The sequence below is a fragment of the Citrus sinensis genome, chromosome 2 (assembly GCF_022201045.2).
Source record: "Citrus sinensis cultivar Valencia sweet orange chromosome 2, DVS_A1.0, whole genome shotgun sequence".
NCBI classification, from domain to species: domain Eukaryota; kingdom Viridiplantae; phylum Streptophyta; class Magnoliopsida; order Sapindales; family Rutaceae; genus Citrus; species Citrus sinensis.
This window is the reverse complement of record NC_068557.1, coordinates 30,769,843-30,797,777: the sequence shown is the minus strand read 5'-3', so window position 1 is coordinate 30,797,777 and position 27,935 is coordinate 30,769,843. Positions and strand designations below refer to the sequence as shown.

Below are 27,935 nucleotides of genomic sequence, written 5' to 3'. Positions count from 1 at the left end.
ATACTCTAAGAGGAGGAAGTTGAAGAGGTTTTCAATCGGCCGAATGGCCAAATCCATTACGATTTTGAAGATGGGCCTAGCTGTTAGCCCGTGTAAGTTGTTAGGCTCTGAACGATTCGACTTGGCCTCGTCATTTATTTCTCTGCTCAGTGGTCACCGCACTGGTCACCTCATTCACTAAACTTGATTGGCCGCAGTTATGGGCCGCACTGTCTGCAGCTCGTTTAGACAAGACAAATGTGTATCTCATCAGTTCCCCTTCCTATGCTCATGATTAGCACATTTATATGTACTGACCCTGAGGGCTGCAATGGATGGTCGTTGGCTTGGCTCACGTTAAGAATTTGCCCCACCGTCTATTTGATAATTGGCTTTACAACACCACCGTAAAGCAAGCATTCATTGAACTCTCCTTTATCCCACCCACCAACCCACGTTTAAAACCAATGTTGCTCATGCTCATTGGATTGAAGTTGAACTTCTCTTCAGGCTGCGAACCTTATTAAAAACTTGCAACTGTATCTAATCCCAATATTTGATTATAGACTACCCTACAAGACAAAAAAAGAGTCAGCGCAAGCTTTAATAATGGCTTCGAGCTTTTAACCAAATGAAATACCTCACTCAGGCCTAGTGGCCGATGGCCGAGTGTCCTTCGGGGACTTCTTTATTCAACTCCCAATTAAGAATTGGACGGAGGTAGGTAGTTTTTCTACTGGGTTATGGGTAGAGCAAATACCCTTAGTTAAGTAGGGATAAATATGTCTTCTATTTGTTTGTGGATGGAGCGGATATTCCTCTAATATTTATAAGAGTAGAAATTAGGTTCTATAATAATAAAACTTAATCTAAATAATCTCAATAAATATCTCATATAAATATAAGTAGAGTTATAATTGTGTGACATAAATATGTAATAAAAAAAAAAAGTCCTCACTCAAATCTGTTGATAGTTTACTAATTCATTAGGAATTGCTTTATGTTATTTAATTCTTAAGAACTTATTAAACTTTAGATCTCATTATGTACTTCACTTGCCCCACAATTTTTTAATAATTTACGTGTGCAAATTGAATATATGTTTATACGTACATATATGTGATATATCAAGTTGGACATATATGATACCGTCCAAATTGATAGTTAATTAAGCTTTAATTGTCAAACTAGGTGTCCTAGGAATAATAATAATTTTTAAATAACGGTTGCAATTAGCAAACAGGCATGTTTTGATCCAACAACGTACTTGGTCTGCCACGCACTTGGAGACCCTAATCCAAGCTTATAAAAAACAAAAATATTGAAAGTTACAGTTACAGCTTGTAAATTTCAAGACATTTATTAATTTATCATATTACTGAGATTCCTAAAGATATATAATAGATATAGTATATCTCAATAATGGTTGAACAGTAATAATTGATTTGTATGTCCTTTTTTTCATGGTCATTATTGTTCACTGACGGATTGGGTTGTCGGCTTTTGCTAAGTTAGGTTGTAAGAGCTACAGCCTCATGCCAACACTTTATAAAAAAAAAATCAATTTTTTTCGATTATTTATCTAAAATTTACAAATTGTATCTCTTTTTTATTTGTTTATTGACATTGTTAGATAATTTAACAGAACATTGATAAAATAATTATTTTATTTATAAATATGACAAAAATAATAATCATATTTAAATGACAAAAAAAAATTCATTTTGTAATCGCATACTGGCTATACAATTAGCTATATAAATTAATTAAATCTGTTGATTTAAAGATATAAAATCACTATAATAAGTATCTTAACTAATTTTTATCTCATTTACAACATTAAACTACAACCTCCGCTCATATAATCTATCATAAATAACATATCTTCATCAACGCCAGTAAATAAAAACAGTCATAATTATTCAAAATAATCATGAAATTAGTTATGAGAAATTATGAGTATTATAGTTTGTGTCTGTCAATAAAAGAATAACAATATAAAATCAGTTATGGAGAACTTAGAATTAATAGTTTATTCCCATCAATTTAAAAATAATAATACATTCTTACCAAAATAACAACAAATAAATATTCTTTTTACATTTAGAGGTAGAGGTAACATATGTATTTTTTTAATATTTTGTCAAATCTTTCGACGATATTAATTAAAAAAATGATACACTTTATAAACTTTAGGTGGAAAGTTAAAAAAAAAAATTAAAATATTTTTTATGAAGTACGAAACATTAACTGATAAGTTTATATTTACCTACATTAAAAAAAAAGGAAACAAAAAATTTATCAGTAATTGAAATGGTCGATTTTATTAATCAAATTCAGATCTCGCAGTAATAAATAATATTGGATTTGGTGAGAGCTAAGCTAACTAAGATTCTGTACTTGTGAACCACTCGGGCAGCAGCCCGAGTGGCCAGTGCTGCTGCCCTCCAAGTTCGAACCCTCACAAAAGTATTGTGGGGGTATTTTTTTCCTCAATTAATTTGAGTGAAGGTAGTATTTTTCCTTACTTATGAGTGAGGAGTAGACATCCCTCGAATATTTGTGAGGGTTAAAATCTGGGCAGAGCTCCATTAGCATTGATGTCAGTTGATCCCAGTAATAGTCTGATTTGTAAATATCAGTAATAGTCTTATGTATATGAGTTGTAATCTGAGCAATAGTCTCATATAATCAAAAAAAAAAAAAATTATGTACTTGTGCGTGGTGGGTCCATCATTAAGCCGTCTTAATTTGTGAATAAACTTGCAATTTTTCTGTACACAACATTTATTATTGGGTATTTTAATGAGAAATTATTATGCACATTTTTATTTATTATTATTATATGTACATTCATTATTTTTTTCAGTTTTATTTTTGTAATTTAGGCATCCCCTCAGGGTCAACATATGAGAGCTGGTCAACGATTTGACGGACAGATATCGTCGGACTTGGACCTTAATCTCTTACCGTTCGTGGTCACAAAATCGCAATTCATGTGATGTTGATGACGTGGCCCATCTCAATAAATGATATAATTTAAGAACCCATTTTTTTAACTTCTTAGTTTGTGTATGATTGCGTTTGTCTCTCCCTCCTGTGACCTGTCCTGTCTTTTCCTTTTTGTTTTTATTTTTTTTTGTAGTGCCGAAAGAAAAGAAAGGAAACAAAGATTTACCAACAAAAGTTTAGAAGGAATAAAATGACCAAAAAGGTCAAAGCAGGATTTTGCAGGATTCCAATTTCCCAAACAAAATCTAAGCCGAGATACAATTTACAAGGCAAAAAAGAGAGAGAGAAAAAGCATACTTATTTATCCATATGAGATGAAAGTGTGATCTTCAATAAAATTAAGACAAGCACTAAAAGCTTTTATGAAAATATCCTTCTTGTGATTATATAATTACAAAATGTTTCCTTCTCCTTAAGTCTTTCCTATCATTATAACTTTTTTGTTTGAATACAGCGATGTTTGTTTCCATGAATCGGAGCTGCCCATCTTCTGCCACAGCAATCAAACTCTTTTTATTAGAATTTAGATGTATTTTTGGGTATCATTTCTAAATTAAGCTATGATTATTACACATCTAATTTTGTGAGAATTGTGCACTTAAGAATAAAAGTTAGATCTACATTATTGATGAGTGAGCTGATGGTAGTCCTACTCCTACCAAAGGGCTACGAGAGATGTCAATTCTTGCCTTCTTGGCATTAATATTTCCTCCAAATCGCTTTCATAATAATATCAATCACAAATATTTGTTAACTAAGTAAGCCTTTGATAAAAGGGTAATTTATTAAAACTGAAAACGATAGGAAAACTGAAAAACAGAACCCCAACTGTTTGCATACGCAGTAGTATCATCTACCAGACTGTCATTTCCTTGAATGATAGTTTATCGTCCAGATCGATGACTTTCTATGACTTATTATTAGACGGGGATATCGTTGACCTTTGCTATCATGTTACTTTATGTCACTTGCAATTAGTTTAACATTATTCGCAATTGTTTAATTAAGTTTTTAATTGAGCAACAAATGACATAGTTTACTTTGCTAAACTGACGACAGCCTAATTAAATTTCTAATCCTAACTAGTCAAATTAAACATAACTCAATTCGGAAATTTCGTTGGACCTCAAATGCATGTGGATCTCTTGGGGAAGATACGCTTGAGATCGTCGAATTGCTGCTGCTTTTGCTATTCAGTTTTCGATCATTTTAATAATAAGGAAGTGTTTGCACTTGATTTCGGCCTTATAAAGTCTTTCTCTCCACGAGACTGAGATTAGGGAGGGACAGTAGGGCCCCCCTATCAGCAACCTAAGCACTCGTCCATCGGGGGAGACACACTGCATGAGCTTTTGAAGGAGCAAGCCTGCAAGTTCTTCCGCTAACTAATCTCCCATCGCTAGCCAAAAGCCCGACCAGTAACCAAAACTGGCAAGCCAGCTTCGATAGTGTAGTAGCTTCAGAGAAGTTTTAAGATTGTCTTCAACAGGAAATCAAGAACAAGGAGATCGTGGGATCAAAGTGGCATTCCCCATGTCTATGGCCGAACACCCACCTTTATTTTAGTTACAACCTTTCACATGGTCTAATAAAACATTTGGGTCTCAGTTGATTGAGGAAATAACATCGAATCATAACTATTCATACACTACTAAATTTCTTAAAATCAATAACTTAGGATTTTTATAAAAATTTTAAATTAAAAATTTAAGTTGGAATAACTTAACCCTTTGTTTCCAAAAAACCAGACTAATTTGGCAAGCAACCAAAGTCAAAGTAATCAGTAATGGTACCCACGTTCCATCCTCTGCCAACATCGCAGGAAAGCGAAACCCAAAATTGTCATTTCATGAGATGGCACCACAGTCATTAAGTGAACAAATCAGGGTAATATCGTCTCTAGGTGTTAAAATCACTGTGTTTTGAGAGAGACAAGAGAGAGAATGGCTTGCAGTGTTGGCAATGTCGTCTTCAGCAGCTAAGCCTCAAGGCCATGAACACACTCTCTCTCTCGGCAGTTAAGCTGCTCCAATCTAACCACCTACTCTACTCCCCCTCTCTCTCCCTCTTTTTTTTTCTTTTTTTTTTCTTTTTCAATTAAATGAAAAAATTATAAAAACAAAACAAGAATTCTCTCTTCTCATTTATTTAGTACTGTTCACTCATTAACTCCATTCATTCATCTGCATTAGTATTTACTCACAATAACACGGCATCTACATGTATGCATCCGTCCCTCTTAAAACTCACACACAAGTTTCAGAGAAGACAGTACAACGATGCCGTTGGTGAGGTTTGGAGTGAGAAACGAGTACGGCCTTGGCCAGCCGGAGCTGTACAAAGAGGCGAACAAAGAAGATCCGAAAGCCGTGCTTGATGGCGTCGCCGTGGCCGGCCTCGTTGGGATCTTGCGTCAATTAGGCGATCTTGCTGAGTATGTTGTTTCGTGTTGCTTACTTTCTTCATTCGTTTATGTATCTACTACATTCACTTTGCTCATTCCCTAATTTCATTTTATTCAAGGAGAGAACGAATTGTGTTACCATACTGTATTTCATATTTAGTGTTCTATTAGGACGAAAACAATATTTATTTACTGTGCAATTATGTTCATCTTTTTTAAAAAAAATTAGCTTCAGTGTAACTTTGATCTCTTGAGTTGTCTGTATTTGGTAATTTACAATTTCTGATGTTTTTTGAGAGATGAGCTAGGGCGAAAGGGATCCTAGCAAGTGTTAACTCTAAACTGGAGGAATAACTTTGAATTGAATATGTTTAATATCATGTGAAAGTGAAAGCAGTGGTGAGAAATTCCACCATAGTGAGGAGGTTATGTCACTATATTTAGATTACTAATGCATTCCACGTTCGAAAGCATAATGCTGGAGAAATTGTAAGTAAATCACCAGCCTGATTCTGTTAACATTTTAACAACTTGACATGGATTTCCAAAACATAATTTTGACAACTTATCTGGTTTGCTAACCCTTAATTTTTCTTTCCTAGTATCCATTTCTTTTTCTTTTTATTTTTTATTGTGCATCTAAACAGTTGTAGAATATTCTAAACGATGGAGTGTCTTTCACATGTTGTAGATTTGCAGCTGAGGTTTTTCATGGCTTACAGGAGCAAGTGATGGCTACTGCTTCTAGAAGCCATAAGTTGACAGTTCGTGTGCAACGCATTGAGGCTGCACTTCCTCCCCTTGAGAAGGCTGTATTGGCTCAAACAAGCCACATACATTTTGCCTACACAGCTGGTATGGCTCTTGGTCCACTGCTTTGAGCCAATTCATGGAAGTTTATTTTGCCTATTTGCTAATATCTTATGTGCTACGTTGATTTACAAATAATTCCAGTCTTTACGGAGAGCAGTTGCTTTGCAGGTTCTGAGTGGCATCCTCGCATTCAAAATGAGCAAAATCATTTCATCTGCAATGACTTGCCACAATTTATTATGGATTCCTATGAAGAATGTCACAATCCTCCTCGTTTGCACTTGCTTGATAGGTATGTTTCATTTTTTAATTACTCTTTATTTAAGTTGACAACCATTGTAATCAGATAATGAGGTTTAAAAATTGATTTTAGATACTTATTTCTCTGCTTTGCCTATCAGATTTGATGCAGGGGGTCCAGGATCTTGTCTGAAGAGGTATTCAGATCCAACCTTCTTTAGAAGAGTATCCGGTAGCACCATTGATGCAACTGCCGATAAAATCCAAAGAGAAAAGAAGGCTCGTAAAAAGGTACCATTTAGATGAACTGAGATGAGAATTGCAACCATAATGATTTTGTCTTGCCAGTCATGTGATGTGCCTCACAAATTCATGTAATCATGTTCATGAAATTATTTTATTCCACAAATGAATTTTAAATGAGTTATAATAGTGGATATAGTTGCCTCCGAGACATTTGTAATGGAAACGTGGGGACATACTTTCTTACGGAACATATATATATTTTGCTGTTTTTCTGATTATGTCTAAATGTAAAATGTCTTAATGAACAGAAGAAAAGGTCATCTCAAAGAAATGGAGAAATATCACGTGTTGCATCGATATCTAATCACAGTGGCAGGTAATCTATATCGATAATCTATATTATGAACTCCAAACGTCTTCAATTCCCTTTGATGAAATTGAAATGTGTGAGACATTTGTGATTTCATGCAATGCAGAATGCATCTGACTTCTCCAGGCGTTAATGGGCAGACTTCTTCTCAAACTCCCTCCATCGTTGACATGACACTGAAATCTGACTTTGGAGACCGTTCAAAGTCTTTTGATTCCAGAACTGGGTTGGGTTATATAGATTGTGTTTTCAATCTGGGTTCCTCCTTGCAACCTGGAGAACAAGGGTCTGAGGAATCCTCTTCTAGGTTGATGCAGCATATTGATACACTTGATTCAGATTTTTGTGTTGAATCAAATCAAATGGTTGATGACAGACCACACAGTTCCTCACCAGAACGAACTATCCCTAGTTCATTTTGTGTTACCTGGGATGAAAAAGAAGAAATAGTGGAGCCTAAGAGTCAGCAATGTGATAGCGATGAAGTTCCAGGGGCGATTTCAGCAAATTTTGACATAAATACGCAGGATGGAGGAACTGCCAACCATACAAATGTTGATGGAATGGATATCATGCTTGATAGCGAGCCTCCGGAGATGCTTTCAGCAAGTTTTGACACAGATACACAGAACAGAGGAACTGCCTACCTTAGAAGTGTTGACCAAATGGATATCTTGCTTGATAGAGAGTATCAGGAGGTGCTTTCAGCTAATTTTGACTCAGATACTCAGGAAAGAGGAACTGCCATCCTTGAAAATGTTGATCAAATGGATATCCTTCCTGCTGATGAAGACATTCAAAAATCTATATCCAATGGAGACCAGCTTGATGAAGTAGAAAGTGAAACAGACAACTACATGGATGCCCTTAACACTATAGAATCGGAATCTGAAAATGACCTTGATTGTCAAACGAAACGGGAAGTGGAGGAATGTTACTCCAGTGTTAACAATTGCAAAACGGAAGATGGAATTGAAGAGCTTATTGAACATAGTTCTGTCCAATATTCTTCTAGCATTGAATCTAAAACTGTATTGGGTGGTCCTTCAAGTAATGGATTGACTGGTAATTTACCTGACTCAGTTCCCTCAGTCAGTATTGTCCATGAACAAACACCTCAAATATCAGCAAAATCTTCTGATTCAGACCATTCACCAGGCACTGATATCTATGCAAGTGTTGATAGTCTTGATAGTTCAAAAGTAGAACCGGTCATCACTGATGGTCCAAAAGTGGAGTCTGTTCTCAGTGACCCATCATCCTCTCTCTCCAGAATGTCCAATTTACATGAACAATCAGGAGAAAGAACCACAAGTAGTTTTTGTGACTCTCAAGAATCTCTTGATGAATTTCACAGTGTTCATTCTGTTAAATTCTGGACAAATGGTGGCCTATTAGGACTTCAGCCTTCAAAGCCTCCTGATTTTGCTGTATCAAATGGCAATAGTCTGAATGTTGTTTTCAGAGGTAATTCTGGTACTCCAGATACCACCTCTCCGAAGGTTGAAGGGCAGAATGAAAAGCTTGATGTGAATGCTAATAGTTATGAGAAGGCTTCAAGTGCTAGTGTTGGAAAGGTTCCAGTTTCATTTGCTGATTCTGATTCCGAACTTGAAAAACCCACTGGTTCTCATAGCAACAAATTTGAGCATGGTCATCGAGGTGGTTTGAGTCTAACTGCTGCAGCTGCATCTGGGACTGAGCTGGCATCAGATGTCAAGGCCACATCTACTGGAGCAAATGAGGAGAATGATAGTAACTCATCTCTGGTGTTTGGATTTGGCCATAGGTTACTTATAAACGGTTTCCATAAAACGTTGTCACTTGTGCATGATGACAAGTCTGAAGCAGTTAGCTCTCTAAAGACTGGTGTATTTGATGGGGGAAGTGGGCACCACCATGATGCATATCAGACAATTTCGAAGACAGCCTTCATGGAGAGGTTTGGATGCAGATCTCCTCTAGGTTCACTTACTTCTTCACCACCACTTGAACATATGAAAATATCTTTCAACCCTGTAGATAGCTCTGAGACTTCCAAACTAAAACTGAAATTTCCTGATGGGAGTCAGTGCCCTGAAAGCGTTAGAGACATGTTTCCTTCGTTTCAGTTGGTCCCTGAGCCTGCTATTCCTCTGCGTGACTATGTTTCTGATTCTGATGACGACACTTTCTGTAGATCATCTCCATATATGTCAGATGACTGTGCCAGCCATCACTCTGAGTCAAATTCAGAGCAGTGGGAATCATCTCCTGGAGGAAGCAACAACCATGAGCTTTATGATGCTTTACGTCGAATGTCATCCTTGGAATCTGTTTCAAGCACCGTGCAGGTAGAAAGAGCACCGAAAATTGGCATGCCTGCTCACAGCGGATTTCAGAGTACATATACTGAGAATGGTGCAGAACCTGCTCTCCCAAGCTTGGATGCTATTAACCCTGCACTACAGGGAGAAATAAAAACAGACTCTGATCCAAATCCTACAGAGTCTAGCCCATTGCCACCACCTCTCCCTCCAATGCAATGGCGCCTCTCGAAACCCCATTCAGATGTGGCAGAACACAAACAATATTCTGAAAAACAATATCATGTATCAGATGCCCTGAGACATGCATTGGACCAGGAACTTTCAGGATGTACCATGTCTCAGGAACGTGAGTCAGGCCCTGGTGATCAACAATTGACTAACAAGGAGGTTGTTGCACACATAAGAGAGAGCAAGGTATCATGGAAGCATTGCCGATTTTATTTTATTTTTATTTTTTACTTTTCATTTCTCATATTCCATAGAACATATTGGGAAGTCAGAACTGCCAATTTACAAACTTATGGAATTCTCTGAGTGCAGCTGGAGGACCAGCAGAAGTTGAATGGGAAGAAGGAAGTTAATCAGAGTGCAAATGGCAAGGGGATGGATGAAAAAGAGGACTTTTTGCATCAAATCAGAACAAAAGTAAGTAGATAAGGAATACTTTCTCAATTTACTTTTATCTATGGACAGCTTCCGAAAATGATAACAACATATCTATGGACAAATTGCGAAAATGATAATGAACATATAACTCATCTGATTGAATTTCTTTCTAATTAAAACAACAGAAGAAAAGGACAGAAGTGAAATGTAAACAAGAACAAAAGGACTGAAGAGTTCAAAATATATATCAGTGAATTAGTACTTTGGTTTTAATTAAAAATAAATAAATCAAGGTGGTCCTAATTCCCGCAAAAAAAGGTGTAAAATAATGTATGTTAATCTATCTAAGACTTTTGTTGTCTTCTGTTTTTTTTTATCAGTCATTCAGCCTGAGGCCAACAGTAGCAGCAAGGCCAACCTTCTCTCCAGCTCCCGGTGCAAACGTCAAAGTCACTGCAATTTTAGAGAAAGCAAATGCAATCCGACAGGTTTATAATTTGTCTTCTTCTTTTCTCATCATGTATTCCCCCAATTTCCATCAAAATTTGTTTTCTTTTGTTCCCTTCCCATGAATCAGAGCATCAGACTATAAAATTAATAACTGCGGGACTTGCAGGCTGTGGCTAGCGATGATGGTGAGGACGATGATAACTGGAGTGATACTTGATAATTTTGGGATGCCATAACATCGGTAAGAGAATCCAATCTTCTTATTGTTCTGGCTCTGTGATGTTGGCCATTGGGCAATGCTGTTATACATATGTGCATAATCCCAGTTTCTTTTTGTAATTAATTTGTAGGGCTCTTCCTGTATCTATTTGCAATTGTTTCATTAATTTCTTGAGTTTAAAATTTATGTTGTAAACAATGAGATTAGTTCTGACATGATATGTAATCTTATCTTTGAGGCGATTATTTATTGAAATGTCCAAGATTATTCAAGAATGTGCTTTAAAGAATAAATTTACCACCATCGTTGTCCATTGATGTATTATACAAGTCACTGCCTGGGGTTTTAACGCGCAGGATGGAATTTAAATATCTTTTGTTATTTTCACATCTGAATTGTTTGTCAAGCAGTATGTTGTGATACCTTTCTTCACTCTTAATCATCAATGTTGTCAAAATCATGATTTACAAAAAAATTGAATAAATAAAGCAAACTGTAAGTTGAAGTAGCTAGCTCTTAAGGAAAAATTAAAGATAATGGCATAAAACAAATTTGGTACTAATTAATTTCTTCCTATGTAGGTAGTTTAATTTATATTTAAAGGAGTGTGACAAGGTTGATGTTTACAAGAATCAAGGGATGAAGGACAAATATGAATGAATAAAGAAATTGCCAAATAAAAGTTCGACGTAATGATGTGAGCCTTGTTCAGTTAGTCTTCAACTTCTAGGATAGTGGAACCTAAGCCACCAGTTCTCGGAGGAAAACCGAGACCGAGTATTATTAATTTTTATTTATTTACAAGTAGCTCACAACTTACCTATTAAATTAAATGAAGGGTAAATTTCAGAGTTTTTTTTTTGTGAATTTATTATTTTTACATCATCACCCTTATTATTAAAATAATTAAAATAATTCTAAAATATGTTATCTTTAAGTCAATTTTAACAGCGAAACCGTGAAAGGGGTAAAATAATATTTATATATTTTCAAAGGTCAGTTAACTGAAAGAAGTCAAACCTTTTTATTTTTTTCACTCTTATATATTTATTATTAGATACAATGAGTATCACCTCTTACTTATATTTTGGAGGAGAAAAATGTACTTTAATAAAAATTTTAATCTAATTCCAAAAAGTCAAAATTCTCAAAATTCATTTGTTATTTTTCATTCATCTTTTAATAAAAGTTACACTTTCTTGCTGTACGTCCATCCTCATATAATAAAACTCACCTTCTTTTATAGGTAAATGCAATTGTACTACTATTGTGCAAATTTTATACTATTTGCAAGTGCACGAATCTATTGTAAAATAAATTTATGGTAATAAGTGTCAATATCATGAGGAGTTAACTTATTATGTGTAGAATTAATTTTCTAAGTGTGTATGTGAATTAGTTCGAAGTGGTTATTTTTAATCTTAATGGCGGGAATGAATTATAGATGAAACAATACAAATGAAGCGCTTGAGTTAGGGATGGCCAAGCCCGAGCTTGACCCGACCTGATTACTGAAATTGAAGGCCCGACTCCGATTTAGGTCAGGGTCAAGTCGAGCTTTTTTCAAGCCTGCAAAGTGCTTTCTTTCTCACCTTAAATATTTTGTTTTGTTTTGTCTGATTTTACTTTGCTTTGTCCATTTTTGCTTCATTTGTCAATGATGTAAAACAAAATTGCTTTGTTCTAGAACTATTATATATTTATATGTCCATAATTTTTCATAAAAAAGAAAAAAATTAATGTCTTATACAAATAAAAACACATAGTTTTAGTTAACAAAAACTATTAAAAAATGTTAGTTTCGTATTTTTAACAACTCAGCGGTAGTCAATCGTTAAAGTTAATTACTTTTAGGATGTAATTTGATATTTTCAAAAATAATGAGATGATTTGAAAATAGTTAATTCACAAGAAGATAATCCAAAATTTACTCTTAAATAAATGTGTACCAAAAACAAATTTTTTTCCTTTTTTAATATGTAGAATACCAAGAAATCATAATTTGTAAACCCTCTTTTTGGTGGGAGTGCAATTCAATTTCCAAAAGCTCTTTTTGGTGGGAGTGCAATTCAATCTCATACTTTGAGATTTTATGTGTTAAATAAGAAATTGTATGTTTAAAGGAACAAAACTTATGCTTCAAATTTAATTTACAGAGGCAAGCAGGATTTTCGTGTGCTTGTTCAATTCTCCTATGGAACGGGAGGGTGACAGCAATTTCATATGCAAAATGATTTTATGCTCTTGTACCTTGGTCACTTCACCTTCCTTGCCATGTGGTAAACTTTTTCCTTCTGTTTTCGAAATAGAAACGACCTAAATATATGTACACACAAACACAGAGAGACACATAACCCAGTGGGATGGGACATTGTTGTAGCAGCCATATTGAAACATAATGGCCACACCAAAAACGCATGCATCTAGAAACAATACTTCTTTCATTTATTCAATCATATCTCTACAGCTTAATCTCTGGTTTTGGGCTGGCATAACAAACAAAGAGGAAAGTTTAGACTTTTTTGCTTTCATTTTAATAAAGCAATTTGCTCCACCAGCAAGCAACATGCCACTTAAATCTTTTTTTTATTTTATTTATTTATTTTCGTGTTTAATTACTTAACACAATTTGATTAGAGCACTTCTTTAGCTACTTGTCAACAGCAACAATGAACCAACTAAACCAACAAACCCCTTAGCCATCTGTTCCTGATAATGAGAACGGTGCTAGAATCATTAAGTGGGTATCAATCATTGTTTTAACACCTAATAATCATCTATCAGAATTTATCACATCAAATGATCGTATTCATATTGTGTACACACACTATGGCACTTGGAAATCGAGCTTCTGCTAATCAATAAGATGGGGGCGCTCCACAAATCAAAAAGTGTGCACTCATGCAAATGACTCTGTACTTTATAGTATCTTAATCAAAAAGAGACTTCTAAATTCTAATAAAGCATCCTAAAGAAAAAGTGCACCGCGCTTTCCAAATAAAATAAAGAAGAAAATGTTTCTTTGGAAATGAACTACTTTTGCATGCATTAATCAAATTAGATTCCTTTATTAAAGTAAAGATATTAAACAAATCCCATATTAAAAAAAAAAAAAAAAACGACTTTCCACTACATTTGCAATTGAAAGCTACCCATGAACCCAATCAATAATTTTAGGCATGCAACAAAGGTTATTATGCATCAAATTCACTGAAACATGAAAAGATTGTGGCAAGAAGCAAAAAAGTAATATATATATAATATAACAGCATCCAACTTTAGATATCAACATCCCCTTTAATTATCCTGTTTGATTATAAATACTAATTAGGTTATGACCCACGTTCTCCTTTTTCTTTTCCCACAAAGTGATTTTGCATATATGAATAAATGCAAGTGACGTCCATCACCTGCCACGGAACAAGTTATACATATATAGCCATCTGGTGGAATCTGATAGGACCAGTAACTAAATACAGAGAATCCGTAGAGTAACTACGATCACTGATGTTAAGTTTATAAGTTAATTTCTCCATTATGCATGAGTGATGATAGGATTACAATCTCTTCATAATTATATATATATATATATATATAAATTGATGTGATATGATTAAATTGGTTGGATTAAATTTCTATTGACTTACATGATTTATTTTTATTATTTTATATTTTCATTCAACTAATAAAATTATACCATATCAAGTTATACAAAATTTATTTGTACAAGGAATTTATACCTCTATCATCGCTCTATATTTCATATGTTGTGTGTGTAAAATAGTATAAACAAGCTAACTAGGGAAAAAAAATGAACCTTCTAATGGATATTGTTGACATTTAAGGTACCAACGCTTCCAAATACAACTTATGGCCAATTTCAGATCACTTTTGAGAGGTTTAAAAGTAATTTTGAAAAGTTAAAAATTAATTTTGGCATCTGATAAAATTTTTTAAAAATTAACAAAACCGCTCTATCCTACAATAGATTTTAAAATGTATGGAAAGGTTAGCTTTTCAAAATCTGATTTTTAGAATTATTTTTATACTTAAAACAATTTCATATATATATCCTCACACATACTATAAAAATCCAAAATTATCCTTATTCAATTAGGAAATAAAATCATTAAATTTATAGAGATTTTATTATTATTATTATCAATTATATTGAAATAACAAAATAAAAAAATTAATAAATGAAAATATTTATTTTAGTTGTCAATCATTATATAAACACAATAAAGAATATTACTTACACATATTTATAAATGTTTAAACAAATTTATTCAATATTATCTCCATTTCAGTCATTAGCATTCTTAAAACATCTTATCAATAAGATTTATCAAACGCATTCGACTATTTTTAAAATTCTTAGCACTTTTGAAAATAAATTTTACTAACCATTAAATTGATTCTTTTTATAACTGATTATTCTTAAAGAACAACTAACGACAATTATTTTAAAAACTATAGAATACCGAACTAGCTCTTATAGTTGTCAAATGATCTTCTAGACTACTATTATTAACAGTAATTCTAGTTTAATTATTAGCTTACATATAAAATTTGAACCTAAAGAATACGGGTAAAATTAGATAACACGATCCATAAAAATTACCTGAAAGCTTGAATGGAGCTAATTGGATGTAGAAAACAGTACGATTTCTTTTAAAAAATTACAAGAAAACGAAAGTCATATTGGCAATTATAAATAACTAGTAGAAATTTGTCATCTTTCTTTATCTGAAAGAATTTGTACTTGTGATGGTTGGTACGAATATTAGTATCTTTTAAATATACTTTAGTAATTTGATAATTAAGAATAATAAATAGACGGCAATGTCATGAGCAGGGTTGCCGGCTCGCTGCTGTTGGCTTCATGGTGCAAATAAGATTGGAAGTTAATGAATATTTGCATTTGCATATCCTGTTAGTCAGAAATATATATGGCATCTATTAGATCATTCAATTACAAGCCTTTTCCTCTCTAAAAGCACACGTTAACCATAATTTTCAAAGGGATAATATATTCCTTTAGCACAATATTTTAGTTTAAGTGTCTGTTAGTTTTTTATATATTGAAAAATGTTTCGAAATACCTCTGCTATTAAATAAGTTAAGGGTAGGACTATTTAAACCCACCAATTTCCTCTCTATACCCTTTTTCTAATTAAGAAATTTATTATCTAAATAATTTATAATAAAATTACTTAATTAACCCTTTTTTTCTCTTTCTCATCTCAATTTTCCAAATTTTTATTAATTAATTCAGATATATTCTTTTAGTTGTAAATAATTGATACCACAAACTATGAGGAACAAAACCCAGTATTTAAAATTTAACATCAATAAATTTTTGTCACCATAAAAGTTAATGAATATCAAAGAAAAAATTTATTGTATATAAAAAGTATGAAATAAAGATCATGATCTAATAAGACAGAAAAAAGAAAAAAAAATTCAAAAAAAATGAAATTGAGTGTTTAATTTATAGAATGTGAGAACAGATGGAGAATATACAATTTAAAGGTTGAGACAAAAAGAGATTAGTAAAGGACAATTTTGAGATCTTCAAATATTAAATTTTCATTAATGAATTTATTTTTTAAAATGGGTGTAGACAAGAATTTGGTGGATTCAAATAACCACATTCATATGTTAAACTCTTACCCTTACTTTGTCTTTACTTTTACAATAATACCCCTACAATAATATTTTTGACATTAATTGTTTGATCCATTAAAAAGTTATTTAATACGTTAACCAATAATTAATTATTAGCAAATTAAGAAATAAATATCAGCATGAAACAACTGGATTTTTTATACCAATGTAGTAATCTTACTAATTATTATTCATAAATAAATTAATATAAACCAATTTAAAGTAATGTTTAATATCCTTGCAACCAACAATCTCACTAATGTCTTTTTTTTTTTGTAAAAAAATTAATTTATCAAATTAATCTTAAAAGTAAAATAATAACAACTAGTTTTTATTTTACTTTTAAGGCTAATTTGATAAATTTATATTCTTTTATTTTCGTTACCATCTCTAAGAATATTGTTACAAGAGTATTATTGTAAAAATAAAGAAAAATAAAGGTATGATCACAATATAATTACTAAGGGTGTTTTGATGTATTTTTTAAATATAATTACTAAATAGACACTTAATTCAAAATATAAGAACTAAACAAATCTTTACCTTTTGTAAAGTGACGACTTTTGCAATAGCACCTCCGAGATCATGTCCGGATCTTTCTATCTCTTCTTCTTCCTCTTTTTATTATTATTATTTTTTTTAAAAAAAGATGAATTAGTTAAACCTACTTTCTAAAATATTGCATATATGTCTTATAATATTCCAATGAAATTGAATTGAGAGTTATCATGAGCTTCACGGCCAATACAGTTTACATTTTGGTCTGTGATGTGGCAAAGTAATATAATTCAAGAGCTTTTCAAAGCGAAACACGATCGAAAGCTTTATCTTTATCTTTATCTTTAATCTTTTTTCTTTCCATGGGGTTAGGGCATTTTTTAGAAAAAAGTGAATAGGAAAAATTGATGAGAACAAAGACAACTTTATGGGTGGATGATGCTTGCTCCCCCGCATTGTCATTGACACTTTGTACTACGCGACCTCGCTGTAATAGGCCCCACTTTTTGGACTTTCAAAGCCATGCAAATGCGAATGCGTTTTTTTCATTCATCATTCACGTATTGGGGGATCGATCCAGATTCCAGAGCGAGCAGGAATTGAAATATTTGACGTCGACAAAAAAGCACTTCTTCAGCTTTTTGACGCCACCTAACCTATTATAATAATAATAATTATTAGCAGTAATAATTAATTCCTTAATTAATAGTGAGGGATATTTTATTCATTTATAATTTTCAGTCCCTGATCCCAAAATTTAATTTCTTGCTTGCACTTTTTCAGCTTTGAATCCTCTCTCTCTCTCTCTCTATATATATATATATACATATATATGTATAACACACACACAAAAACATTTCTCACAAAATCATCAGCAACTCTTTCTCACTCTGTTTCTTTATCAGTTGTTTAATTATCTTTCCTTTTTAATTTCTTAAATAATTAAATTAATCATGGGGAACGATGAAGAAGAACAAGGAATCAAGCTGTTTGGGAAAACAATTACGTTGCACGGACGTCAAGTTAAAGAAGAACAAAACCAAAGAGGAAGTGATCAGCCACAAGCGGTTGTTGATAAAAGACCAGACAAGATCATACCATGCCCTAGATGCAAGAGCATGGAGACAAAATTTTGTTACTTCAACAACTACAACGTTAACCAGCCTAGGCATTTCTGCAAGGGCTGTCAGAGATACTGGACTGCTGGCGGGGCCCTCCGCAATGTCCCCGTCGGTGCCGGCCGCCGCAAGACCAAGCCTCCCGGTCGAGGCCTCCCGGATGGTTGCTTGTATGACGTCGCCTCTGGTGATCATCATCATCAGCTACTGCACCACCAGCTTGATCAGTTTGATTTAGAGGGGGTGTTCGTGGAGGACTGGCACCCGGCAGCAGCTGCCCACGGCTACGGAGGTTTCCAAAATGCTTTCCCCGTGAAGCGGCGACGGAGCAACTCAGGTGGTCAACTTTGTTGATTTTGATTTTGTTATTTCTTCATTTAACCATCCGTCTGAGATAACTATAATTTGATATAAAAAAAATTAATGTATTATAATTTATATATTGATTTTGATCCTAGTGATGTATGTACATGTATGATGCCAGCTGGTTTTCAATTAAATTAGAGAGTCTTCTAACTTATAAGTCACTCTTAACCAGTATGTATGTATATGCATATATAAATAATAATAAAAGAAGAAATAAGTTGGCTCGGATAATTCATGTTCCCTATGATAAATGATTACTCATGCCTGGTTGCTGTAAGAAATATTATTTCTATGCCACGCTGAATGATCATTGAGGTTCCTGTGGACAGCGGAATTCAATGTTTAGTCAAGAGGCTGTGATTAATTCAACTGATAAAATCAAACGGCGTGTAGATAATCTTTGGATTGGAAACAGATCGAGTGAGTAACACAAATCTTGATCAAAGATAGATCAGGATTATTTAATATGAGTTTTTTCATACATGTATTTGCGCAAACTACGTACATTGGCGCTGATAAATAAATTTTAGATGATGAGGACGGTCACTAAATTTCCTCCCAGTAAACTTAATGCGACACCGTCCTGTCTGGACGATCTTTAGAGATGTTGATATTTCTTTTCTTTCTCAGAGTCCAGAACAGGGAATGAAAGAAATTAACCCTCTGGAATTTGTATTTTATTTGTTATATTCTTTGCTTTTTCAGTTGGGCGAAAATAGAAGCATGTGTATTGCGGAGAAAAAAATCTTATCTTTATGCCCTCATAAACTAAGCTTCTAGATGCCTTGATAATTGAATTCTCTTCTTGTAAATGTGTTCTATTGTTTAGTCAAAAAATAAAACCTTTAAGGTAAAGAAAATGTGATATGGTGGCATACATAACTACATAATATCCATGCCCACATTCGTTATTCTGCAACAACAGTAATAGAAACCAGTTCATAATTTTAAAATAAGTAGAACAATAACTCCAAAAAGTTGATTCTGTACACTCTCTCTGCTCTTAGAATTGCATTTTAGTTCTTCGGTTAAAAAAAAAAAAAAAAAAAAAAAACTTGTGACAGGGACAGGTCCTAGTGCACGCATGAATTGAGCCTTGCATTGGATTGCTGACTAAAAATTGAGAACCAAAGAACAAAATGATGCCACTTTAAGGCAGAAGAATATGTTGGGGGGTTGGCTGAGATAAAAGGATTAGAATAACTAATACGTGTGCATTGTGCGTCAGCCAATAGATCAAGCATAATATATGAAGCAAAAGATAAGTTGGGTTATTTCCAATATGTTTTCCTAGTCATAAGTACACAAGTTAGTCATTTTCTATTATTATCCGAGAATTATGTCCGTATGTTTGGCTGCTTGAAGCAGAAGAATTGCAAACCAGAAAGTGAAAAATATAATGCCTTTCTATGCATCTTGCCAATCAGAATAAGGAAAAAGATGCAGTGTGTCAAACTCCAGGTCCTGAGAAACTGATGCTCTCCGAATGGTCAGGGCCTAATTTCTTCACCAATGCTAATGCGTTATGTGCCTTGAAATTACAGTAAAAGCTACGCTGTCTTTACCCCAAGATATTATTGAATCCTAACTAGCTTCCCTGCTCAGATTGCATTTGATTGGTCTTCGTCAGTTTGAGGCCTACCAAAAACCAAAACAATGGAGTCACGTTAGATGAGAGCTCAAAGAGGTTACGATTCTTAACTAAAAACAGAGGTGACGGTACAGTGCACATTAGAGACTTTGAATTGCATAGTAATAGCCAAAAGGAGCATAAATGACACATATAGAAAGGGACAGAGGAATATCTTTTGAGCCGTCAATGTGACTCGCAGGGAAAATTTGACTACTTTTGTTTCATATTCAAGGTTTGTGGGTTCCAATAACTAGGGCAGGTCTATGTGTTTGTTGGTTTAGTGGGAACTTAGTTCCTAGTTCATCAATCTTACTGATTAGTGTGCCCGTTGAATTTGCTTATCTGGATGGTTGGTCGAGTAACAAAAATGTCGCTTCTGGTACATCATTATGGATTGGATTAGTCTTTCTGGTGGGTAAAGTAGCTTTAAGTTTCAAGCTCATAGGGTTCAAAGAGTGCACATGGATTTGGATAAGAGTCCGTCCATATTCCATCATATGCATCCAAAGTTAGCTTGCAAAATGACATTTCTTTTCATATACCAGAACCCACTTAGAAAAATCATCACTGAATAACCTTCAAATATTTGGTAGAAAGTAGTGGCTTTTCAACATAAGTGACCTGAGGAACTGAGCCCCAAACTCTATGGGAACAAACACAAACCACTCAAATTAATGACTTTAAGCCAGCAGTAATTATAAGACCTTTGAATCCAACTACTGTATTCAAAATGCAAGCTCGCCTATGTATAACCCCCAACTAAGTTGCCTGAAGAACTTAATTGCCACTAACATAACAAGAAAGAGAGAACCCAACGCAGAAAACTAAACTACCCCTCACAAGATAGAATCTTCTTGAAAATAAAGTAGCCTCCAGTTTCTTCATCCAGCAGAGCAAGAAAGAATTTTTGATAAGAAAAAAGGTCCGTAAGAGAAAATATATTTTCCACCAGAAGTCACAATGTGGACTCACAACTAAAATTCCCAATTGCAAAACAAACATGAATGGAGAAGAGTCATAAAAGCAAGGAATTAACAAATATTTCAAATTGACCCCCAAAAAGGAAAATAGAAAAAAAAAAATCAAAACTTTAAACGAGAAGCACATACTTAATTGGAGGATAAACCCACTTGCCATGTTCCCATTCAAGATGAACCCTGACTTTATAAAAAGGACAATGCACCACAGTACCAGTACTATCCAACTTGACATAGTAGTTAGGATCAACTTTTCTCACAATCTTTCCAACCCACCAAGCGTCATTAACATAAGCATCAACCTTTTCAGAAACTTCAAGATTTGGTGGCGGCAGTGGCCTGATGTCGGCTTCATCAACAGACTCGACTAACAATCTTGTTCTGTCTTCAGAAAAACGAGTCTCGTATCGAACTAGATACTTGGTTCTTGCTATTGCCGCAAGAACAGTGGCCGTGTAGTACGAGCTCACAAGCCCTTCTTGTTTCTTGCATATCTCTACTGTTTCTTTGTGAGCATAAGACATTGTTTTAATTCTTTTGAGTTTTAAATGTGAGAGACAGTCGTCAGTGAAATTTCTGTTCTCGTTGTGGGGTTTCTTGAGAGGTTTAAAGGAAAGTTTCTCCTTGGAAATTTCAGACCTTTTTGCTTTAGGACTTCTAAGTTTTAAACTCATCCTGTTGATTTCTAGCCGTCTGATCAATGCCACCTCGACATTGTAAATATTGTTTCTTTGATCTTTTGTGTTCCGAGTTCCGACTTTCCTTTAAACGGGATATTGATAGTATATTAGCTAAATTTTAATGCTTACTAATATTTAAAACAGGGATTAATATTGCAAAATAATAATAGCAGCAGCAACAACCAAAAAAGAAGGCGAATGGGCACTTCGGATACTTGTGAGATATAATGGAATTATTTAATAGGATTTATGATGTAATTGCATAGTATATAGAAGATGAATTTATGAAGTTATGCAGAAGACTTTAAGAGAATACAAGACATTTGTCAAAATAATAATGCCATTTCATTAATGACAAAAACCGACCAAACCCAAGCCAACTGAACATACACCAAGAACCATTAAAATCCCTTAGCACTTGAAAAAATTGCTTGGATTATGAGGAATATTCCTAACTAGAAAGAAAAAGAAAAAAAAAAAAAAGGGGGAGAGAAAAAGGGAAAAAATTAATTCAATCTGCTAAGTTATCTAATTGATTTCCCTCCTTAAAAATGTCTATTTGGAAGGATTCCAAGTTCCTTTAGGATCTCCTTGCATTCAGGAATAGGTTCGTTCTTCATAAAGACAAGAGGATTGGCCATGCGTTCTTTGTCAGTACTTCTTATGGGAAGGCATTTCTGTTGATCTCTTGGCAATCTGGTTTGCTTGATTTTACGAGAACAATTTCGCAAAGCTCATTTCCACGCTCTCCTTGCACCGCAAGGCTGTATCTTCCAGAGTGATTCGTTTCACCCTCAACCAAGTGAGTGGGTCACTTTACCTTCTTTCTGCATTCCAACCGCACCTTTGCATCATCTGTCACAATATCATCATATCGCTAAACCATATTGCACTCATAAAAATTGTTGTCACATATGTAAGGTAAGCCAAGTACCTCACCTGGGATCATCTTGCTGACATGAGTCAAGAACTGGGTACGACAGGTGTCGCAGTAAACTGTGCCCACCACTTTGAGTTGAGACTCGCCATGGGCTACAGCCAAGGAAATATAAGAGGCAATAAGCAAGGGCCCAGATTTTGCGAGTCTTGGGAGACGCAGCCATTGGTTCTTCTTCTTTTTTTTTTTTTTTTTTTAAAAAAAATTATTATTTTCTTAATATTTGGATGGAGAATTGTTTCAGAGGAGGACTATGGTGAAGCTTCTTTATATAAGAGGGATTTTCAAAAACTTAATATTGCAGAATTTGTTACATTATGTATATGTGCCTTGTATTAGTTGTGCTTTGTAAGGTTGACATCAGCGTTTGTTTACTATTGGTTTAAACGATACTTTGGAGCCGCTTCCGTCTCTCTTTGTTTCAAACAATTCATGAAAAGTAGTGACAAGCATACCGCAAGTGAAGCATATTATTAATAGGATCCTATTAATAATATGCTTCACTTGTTTAATTTACTTGTTTAGAGTTTGTTCAGGACTGGAGGAATTCGTGCAAATGAGTGAAGTATGTTGAAATTTCATACTCGTGCCATTGAAGGGCTCTTATTTAGTTCATAAAATAGCATGTTTGATCAATTTGGTGCAAATGACCCGGATAAATGCTACCTTATTCTCATCAATTAGCGGCTTATTAGCATTTTTGTTTTTCAATGGAAGCCGCCGCTATTTAAGAAAACACGGGGAGAAGTAAAATTGAAAATCAAAAGGCAAAAGAGGAAAGGTTTTCGCAACAGAGTTTAAATGAAAAAAATAATTAATTAATTAAAAATGTTGTCAAGTAAACGGCAAATAAAGTGCAAAGTGGTCTTAACACTAAGTCCAAATTGATCAGCAGCAGCAGATATAAAAGATTCTGGGATGCAAATGATACAAGCAGTCCAATCATGAAACTCTTGACAGTGAAGATAACACCCACATTATAGGAACAGCACAATAACAGTACTTGAGTGTCTCTTGTAAACTAAGAAAAACACCGGGAGTCATAAAGGTATTGCAGCTTCCTTGCTATCATATGCTAGAGCTCCCAAGCTCCTGGCTGGTTCACTGAGGACAGAAAACAACAAAGATTGCAACTCTGCTCCAAAATAGGAAAACAAACCCACCTCTGCTTCTTCAATCTTCACCTTCACCCTCTTTAGCAGAGATGTCCATTTTCTGGGCTTCATCACCTAGAATACCAATTACATAAAAAACGTAACTGGTTTTATATATATATATATGTACACACACACAAACAAGAAAGAAAGGTGGCAATAATGGCGATACTACAGAATTGAGAAAATGAAATGGACTTTGAGATATAGAACTTTAGCTATGTACAAGGAGAATACTTCAAAAACCAACTTCAAGACATGGCCATTTCTGCATATATCTCTTCATAAGGAAATCAAAAGTAGGAGATTGGTTGCTCATTATGTGCAAAGGAGAAATATTTTGAACAAGATTGAAAAACAGCCATTCAAACGGCAATTTGGAAAAGCAGTGGACTACATATTTGACATGCAAATCATATACCTCAACTCATCACGAACCCGGCATAACATAAATTGACCTATACTATTCAGTGATTACCATGTTATTCATTTACAGGCATAAAATTGCCTCTGTAATTGGCATCTAGAAGGGCCTAAACACGACACTGAATTGAATACAACTTGCTTCCAATGTCGTTGATCCCATGTAACAGCACAAAAATGACAATTGGTATCCTATCCAAAAGAAGCAGAGCCAAGAAATGTGCAAGAACAGTAATTGAACCACACTTCCTAAAAGTTGATTATACATGGTTGGCTAGTCATGTGCCAGAATGACACATGGGAACATTGAGTAATTCAACAACATTTGATCTTTGGACATTAATTTGCAGGCTTCGTTGCAGAACTAATAGGAGGAAAAAATTAATGCAACTAGTCCCTAGATGCATTTATCAAGAGGAAAAAGACCACTTCTATTATTCTCAGGTTCAAATAAATGAGTTACCTCCATCCTCTGGTATGTCAGAAGTCCAAAGAGTGAGGTTGTCCCTCAATAGCTGCATTATCAACGTGCTGTCTTTGTAAGATTCCTCACTTAATGTATCCAATTCTGAGATGGCTTCATCAAAGGCCTGCTTTGCAAGGTGGCATGCCCTGAAGTGCATGTTCCCATGTAAAAGGAAGCCACATGGGTCATCAAAAGAATAAAAGAGAATTGATAGAACTCATAAGGCCCAACAAATATAATGGTATGTGTACCTTTCAGGAGAGTTCATAATCTCATAGTAAAAAACTGAGAAGTTCAAGGCCAAACCAAGTCGGATGGGGTGGGTAGGAGACAATTCAGCTTCTGCGGTAGTAGAAGCTGCCTGCAAACAAATAGTACTATAGGTGAGCAGAATTGACAAAAAACCATTATTGGACAAGCAAATGACAACTTGACCAAAACAACCACAAGTTTTGTGGGAGAATTGAGCTATATGTCCTGAAAACCAGTGATGAAACTCCCAGTCATGCTGGCATATAATTAAGACTGGTTGTGCCATCATGGCACTTCAGAGTATTAAACTATCTCTGAACACTCTCGGCTTCACAACCATCCAGTAAGCTTATAATTAAATGATAAGAACCCAAAGAATAAAGAATGATTAATTGTATCAAGAAATTGAAGATCAAGAAGATGAAGAAACATGCACTCAGTTTTCAGCACATACACACAACTGAAGAACACAGATCACAAACCATGCATAAAGGGATCACAGGTTCAATCCCGAACAATGAGGTCAAAACTTACACGGGTATGCTCTGTCTTAAAAGCAAACATAATCCAGTAGCAGCTATGGGGCACATCATGCCTATATGTCCATGAAGATATCTTTGAAGGATCAGAAATCAATTTATGATTCACAGACTGTCTATCTTATTAAATTATTAAGACAAACATCATATACTGAAATTGAAAGCTAGAATATATAATAAAATGCTCAAGGTACAGGTTATGAAATTCTGGTGCTTTATGATGAGGAATCATAGCATTAAGTAAACTCAAAATCCAAATTAAGTTTGAAACCAAACAAACTATTATGTGCCAACATGAGTATTGTGAAAAATGTCATTTTTCTGTTTCTACAATGATATAACCTTTACTTTCTCAGCATTCAAGCATAGGAAAAAGGTAGGAGTTTTAAATTAATATGATGTTTCCTTTCACAAGCCAAAACAAAAACCAATATAAACTCCAGAACCAATTTTTCCGACCTTAAATGTATTTTTGGTTGATCAAGCTTGAAAACTTAAGCTCATCAATCAAAGAGAGAATGTAAATCAAAATAAAAAGCATTATCAAAGACCATCACAAACCTGATAGGCTTTCATTGACAGATCAGCAACATCTTTCCTCTCATCACCAGTCTTAAACTCTGCCAAGTACCGATAATAATCACCTTTCCTGCACCCACAACATGAAACCAAACAAACTCACAAAAATTAAAATCTAAATCAAATAAAAGGGTATATTTTTCTAAAAAAGTTTTTTATTTTATATCTATGGAAATAAACCTTTCCCACCACCAGCAAAAGAGACAACTCACATTTTATAGTAAAACACAGTGGATTCACCTCCGGTGCAGGAAGGGATCAAATGCTCATCAATGACTTGCATAATATCAGTGCTGATCTTCGACAGCTCAGCTTCCACCTTTTGCCTATACTCTTTAATTCTTTTCACATTAAGTTCATTCCCTCTGGCCTCTTCTTTCTGCTCTATCGACGAAAGAATCCTCCATGATGCTCTACGTGCACCAATCACATTCTTATACCCAACCGAGAGTAAGTTTCTCTCCTCCACAGTCAGTTCCACGTCAAGATTCGCTACCTTTTTCATTGCATCAACCATTTCTGTGAATAATTAACCGTTAAAAACCAAAAATCACCAGATTTGCTTACTCAATCATCAGATCTAGCTTAAAAAACTCTTTGCGCATAGACAAAACCGAGAGTATTAAGCTAATTACAGCTGAATAAATAAGTTGTGATTCCAAAAAAGAACAAAAATATAAAATTTGGTTGACTAACCGTCGTATCGTTCAGCTTGTTCAGCAAGCTTGGCGATGTAAACGAAGTTTTCACGATCTTTGTCCATGGCGAATCTTTTGCTTTTACAAGCAGTACTGTAATGTGAGAACTGAGAACTGAGAACTGAGAACTCAGAAGGAGAGGAGAAGATGCTGTTTCTCTTCTCTTTCAAAGCGTGTGAGCTTTTTCTTTACCTTTTTCGTTTGCGAGTGACGGGGGGCCAAAAGTGGAGAGCGTGGGGACAGGACACGACAGGCCGGCTGATGTTTGGAAAAGTTATTCACACGCGCGAGATTTATAATGTTTATTACACTTTCAATTGGAAGGGCGGAAGGTAAAGTTTTTGATTGATTGATTGGGGGGTGATGCACACGGGATTGGATTTAGAATGAGATTGGATTGGCAGAAATGATATGCCAAGTCAGCATTATGGTTTATTAATTGTGGACCTACCTGTTGCGAATTTTTTTCTTTTTTTTTCCCGGTAACTCGCACTCGCCTACAAGTAGGGTCGCCTACAAGTAGGGTTGGCAGAAAAGCCCGGGCCGGCCCAGGGCCGCGGGCTTTAAGCCCGATCCGTTGCTTGAAAGTATGGGTAAAGGCTCATAATTAATAAAGTTTATAACATATGGGCTCAGTTAAGGATCTAAATAAAAAGTCCGAGCTTAAAATAAATAATATATATATATTATATTATGGATAAGGGCTTTATATATATATATATATATATATTTTAAAACAACGTATAATATATTATAAAATTGAAAAAAAAATTAAACAAAACAATAAAAAAAATAGGGCAAAGGGAAATGGCAAAGGTTTTGTCACAAAATGTCAAAATTCCTAAATTAGTAAATCTCTATTAGTTTTTTTTTATATTAGTTGTTAATTTGTATGTTATGTACGGTACTTGTATTGTTAGTATTTTTATATTTTGTGTTGGCTAATCATGTATTAGAGAATTATATTTAAGTTTTTAGCCTATTGTAGTATTATGTATTTGATAATTATGTTTTGGAAATTTATAGTTTTATTTTTTAAAAAAATTTTAAAAATTCGTAAAAGCCTGGGCTCGGCCGGAGGCCCAGCCCAAGCCCGTCAAGGCCCGGCCCGCCCAAAGCCCGCCCAACTTGGATGGGCTTTGAGAGGGCCTGGACTTATTTAATATTATATGGGCCTGGTCCTGGGCTTGGCAAAGCCCGGCCCAGACCCTTAAATTGCCAACCCTACCTACAAGTACTATCATACATACAACCTCGTATAAAATTAAAGAATTTAAAAAATATTTAACTTATAAA

The 27,935-nt window shown here is 34.5% G+C and overlaps 4 protein-coding genes across 7 annotated transcripts; 2 read left to right on the top strand and 2 right to left on the bottom strand.

Moving 5' to 3' along the window:
* The first annotated feature begins 4,935 nt into the window (after positions 1-4,935).
* LOC102612218 (protein SCAR3) lies at positions 4,936-10,942 on the top strand. Of its 4 annotated transcripts, none has more exons than XM_025095123.2 (9): positions 4,936-5,425; positions 6,087-6,250; positions 6,377-6,500; positions 6,610-6,739; positions 7,006-7,070; positions 7,171-9,787; positions 9,914-10,018; positions 10,360-10,467; positions 10,596-10,942. In XM_025095123.2, the coding sequence occupies exons 1-9, from the start codon at positions 5,271-5,273 to the stop codon at positions 10,644-10,646; spliced, it is 3,519 nt and encodes a 1,172-aa protein (XP_024950891.1). In that variant the 5' UTR covers positions 4,936-5,270; the 3' UTR covers positions 10,647-10,942. The 4 variants fall into 4 exon arrangements, with proteins under 4 accessions (XP_024950891.1, XP_006467648.1, XP_006467650.1 ...); XM_006467585.4 differs by having other exon boundaries at positions 4,937-5,425; positions 7,003-7,070; XM_006467587.4 differs by having other exon boundaries at positions 5,279-5,425; positions 6,118-6,250; positions 7,003-7,070.
* A 6,461-nt stretch (positions 10,943-17,403) lies between these two features.
* On the top strand, positions 17,404-18,532 carry LOC102613115 (dof zinc finger protein DOF1.5). The gene has a single exon (XM_006467589.4). It carries the CDS (start codon positions 17,771-17,773, stop codon positions 18,287-18,289), a length of 519 nt encoding a protein of 172 aa, XP_006467652.3. The 5' UTR covers positions 17,404-17,770; the 3' UTR covers positions 18,290-18,532.
* A 341-nt stretch (positions 18,533-18,873) lies between these two features.
* On the bottom strand, positions 18,874-21,565 carry LOC107175459 (protein AGENET DOMAIN (AGD)-CONTAINING P1-like). The gene is made up of 2 exons (XM_015526873.3): positions 21,044-21,565; positions 18,874-19,939 (listed from the first exon to the last, which is right to left on the bottom strand). The coding sequence occupies exons 1-2, from the start codon at positions 21,433-21,435 to the stop codon at positions 19,903-19,905; spliced, it is 429 nt and encodes a 142-aa protein (XP_015382359.2). The 5' UTR covers positions 21,436-21,565; the 3' UTR covers positions 18,874-19,902.
* A 1,759-nt stretch (positions 21,566-23,324) lies between these two features.
* On the bottom strand, positions 23,325-26,852 carry LOC102613414 (14-3-3-like protein D). The gene is made up of 6 exons (XM_006467590.4): positions 26,638-26,852; positions 26,154-26,460; positions 25,924-26,011; positions 24,823-24,932; positions 24,569-24,717; positions 23,325-23,757 (listed from the first exon to the last, which is right to left on the bottom strand). The coding sequence occupies exons 1-6, from the start codon at positions 26,702-26,704 to the stop codon at positions 23,702-23,704; spliced, it is 777 nt and encodes a 258-aa protein (XP_006467653.1). The 5' UTR covers positions 26,705-26,852; the 3' UTR covers positions 23,325-23,701.
* Between the last annotated feature and the right edge of the window lie 1,083 nt (positions 26,853-27,935).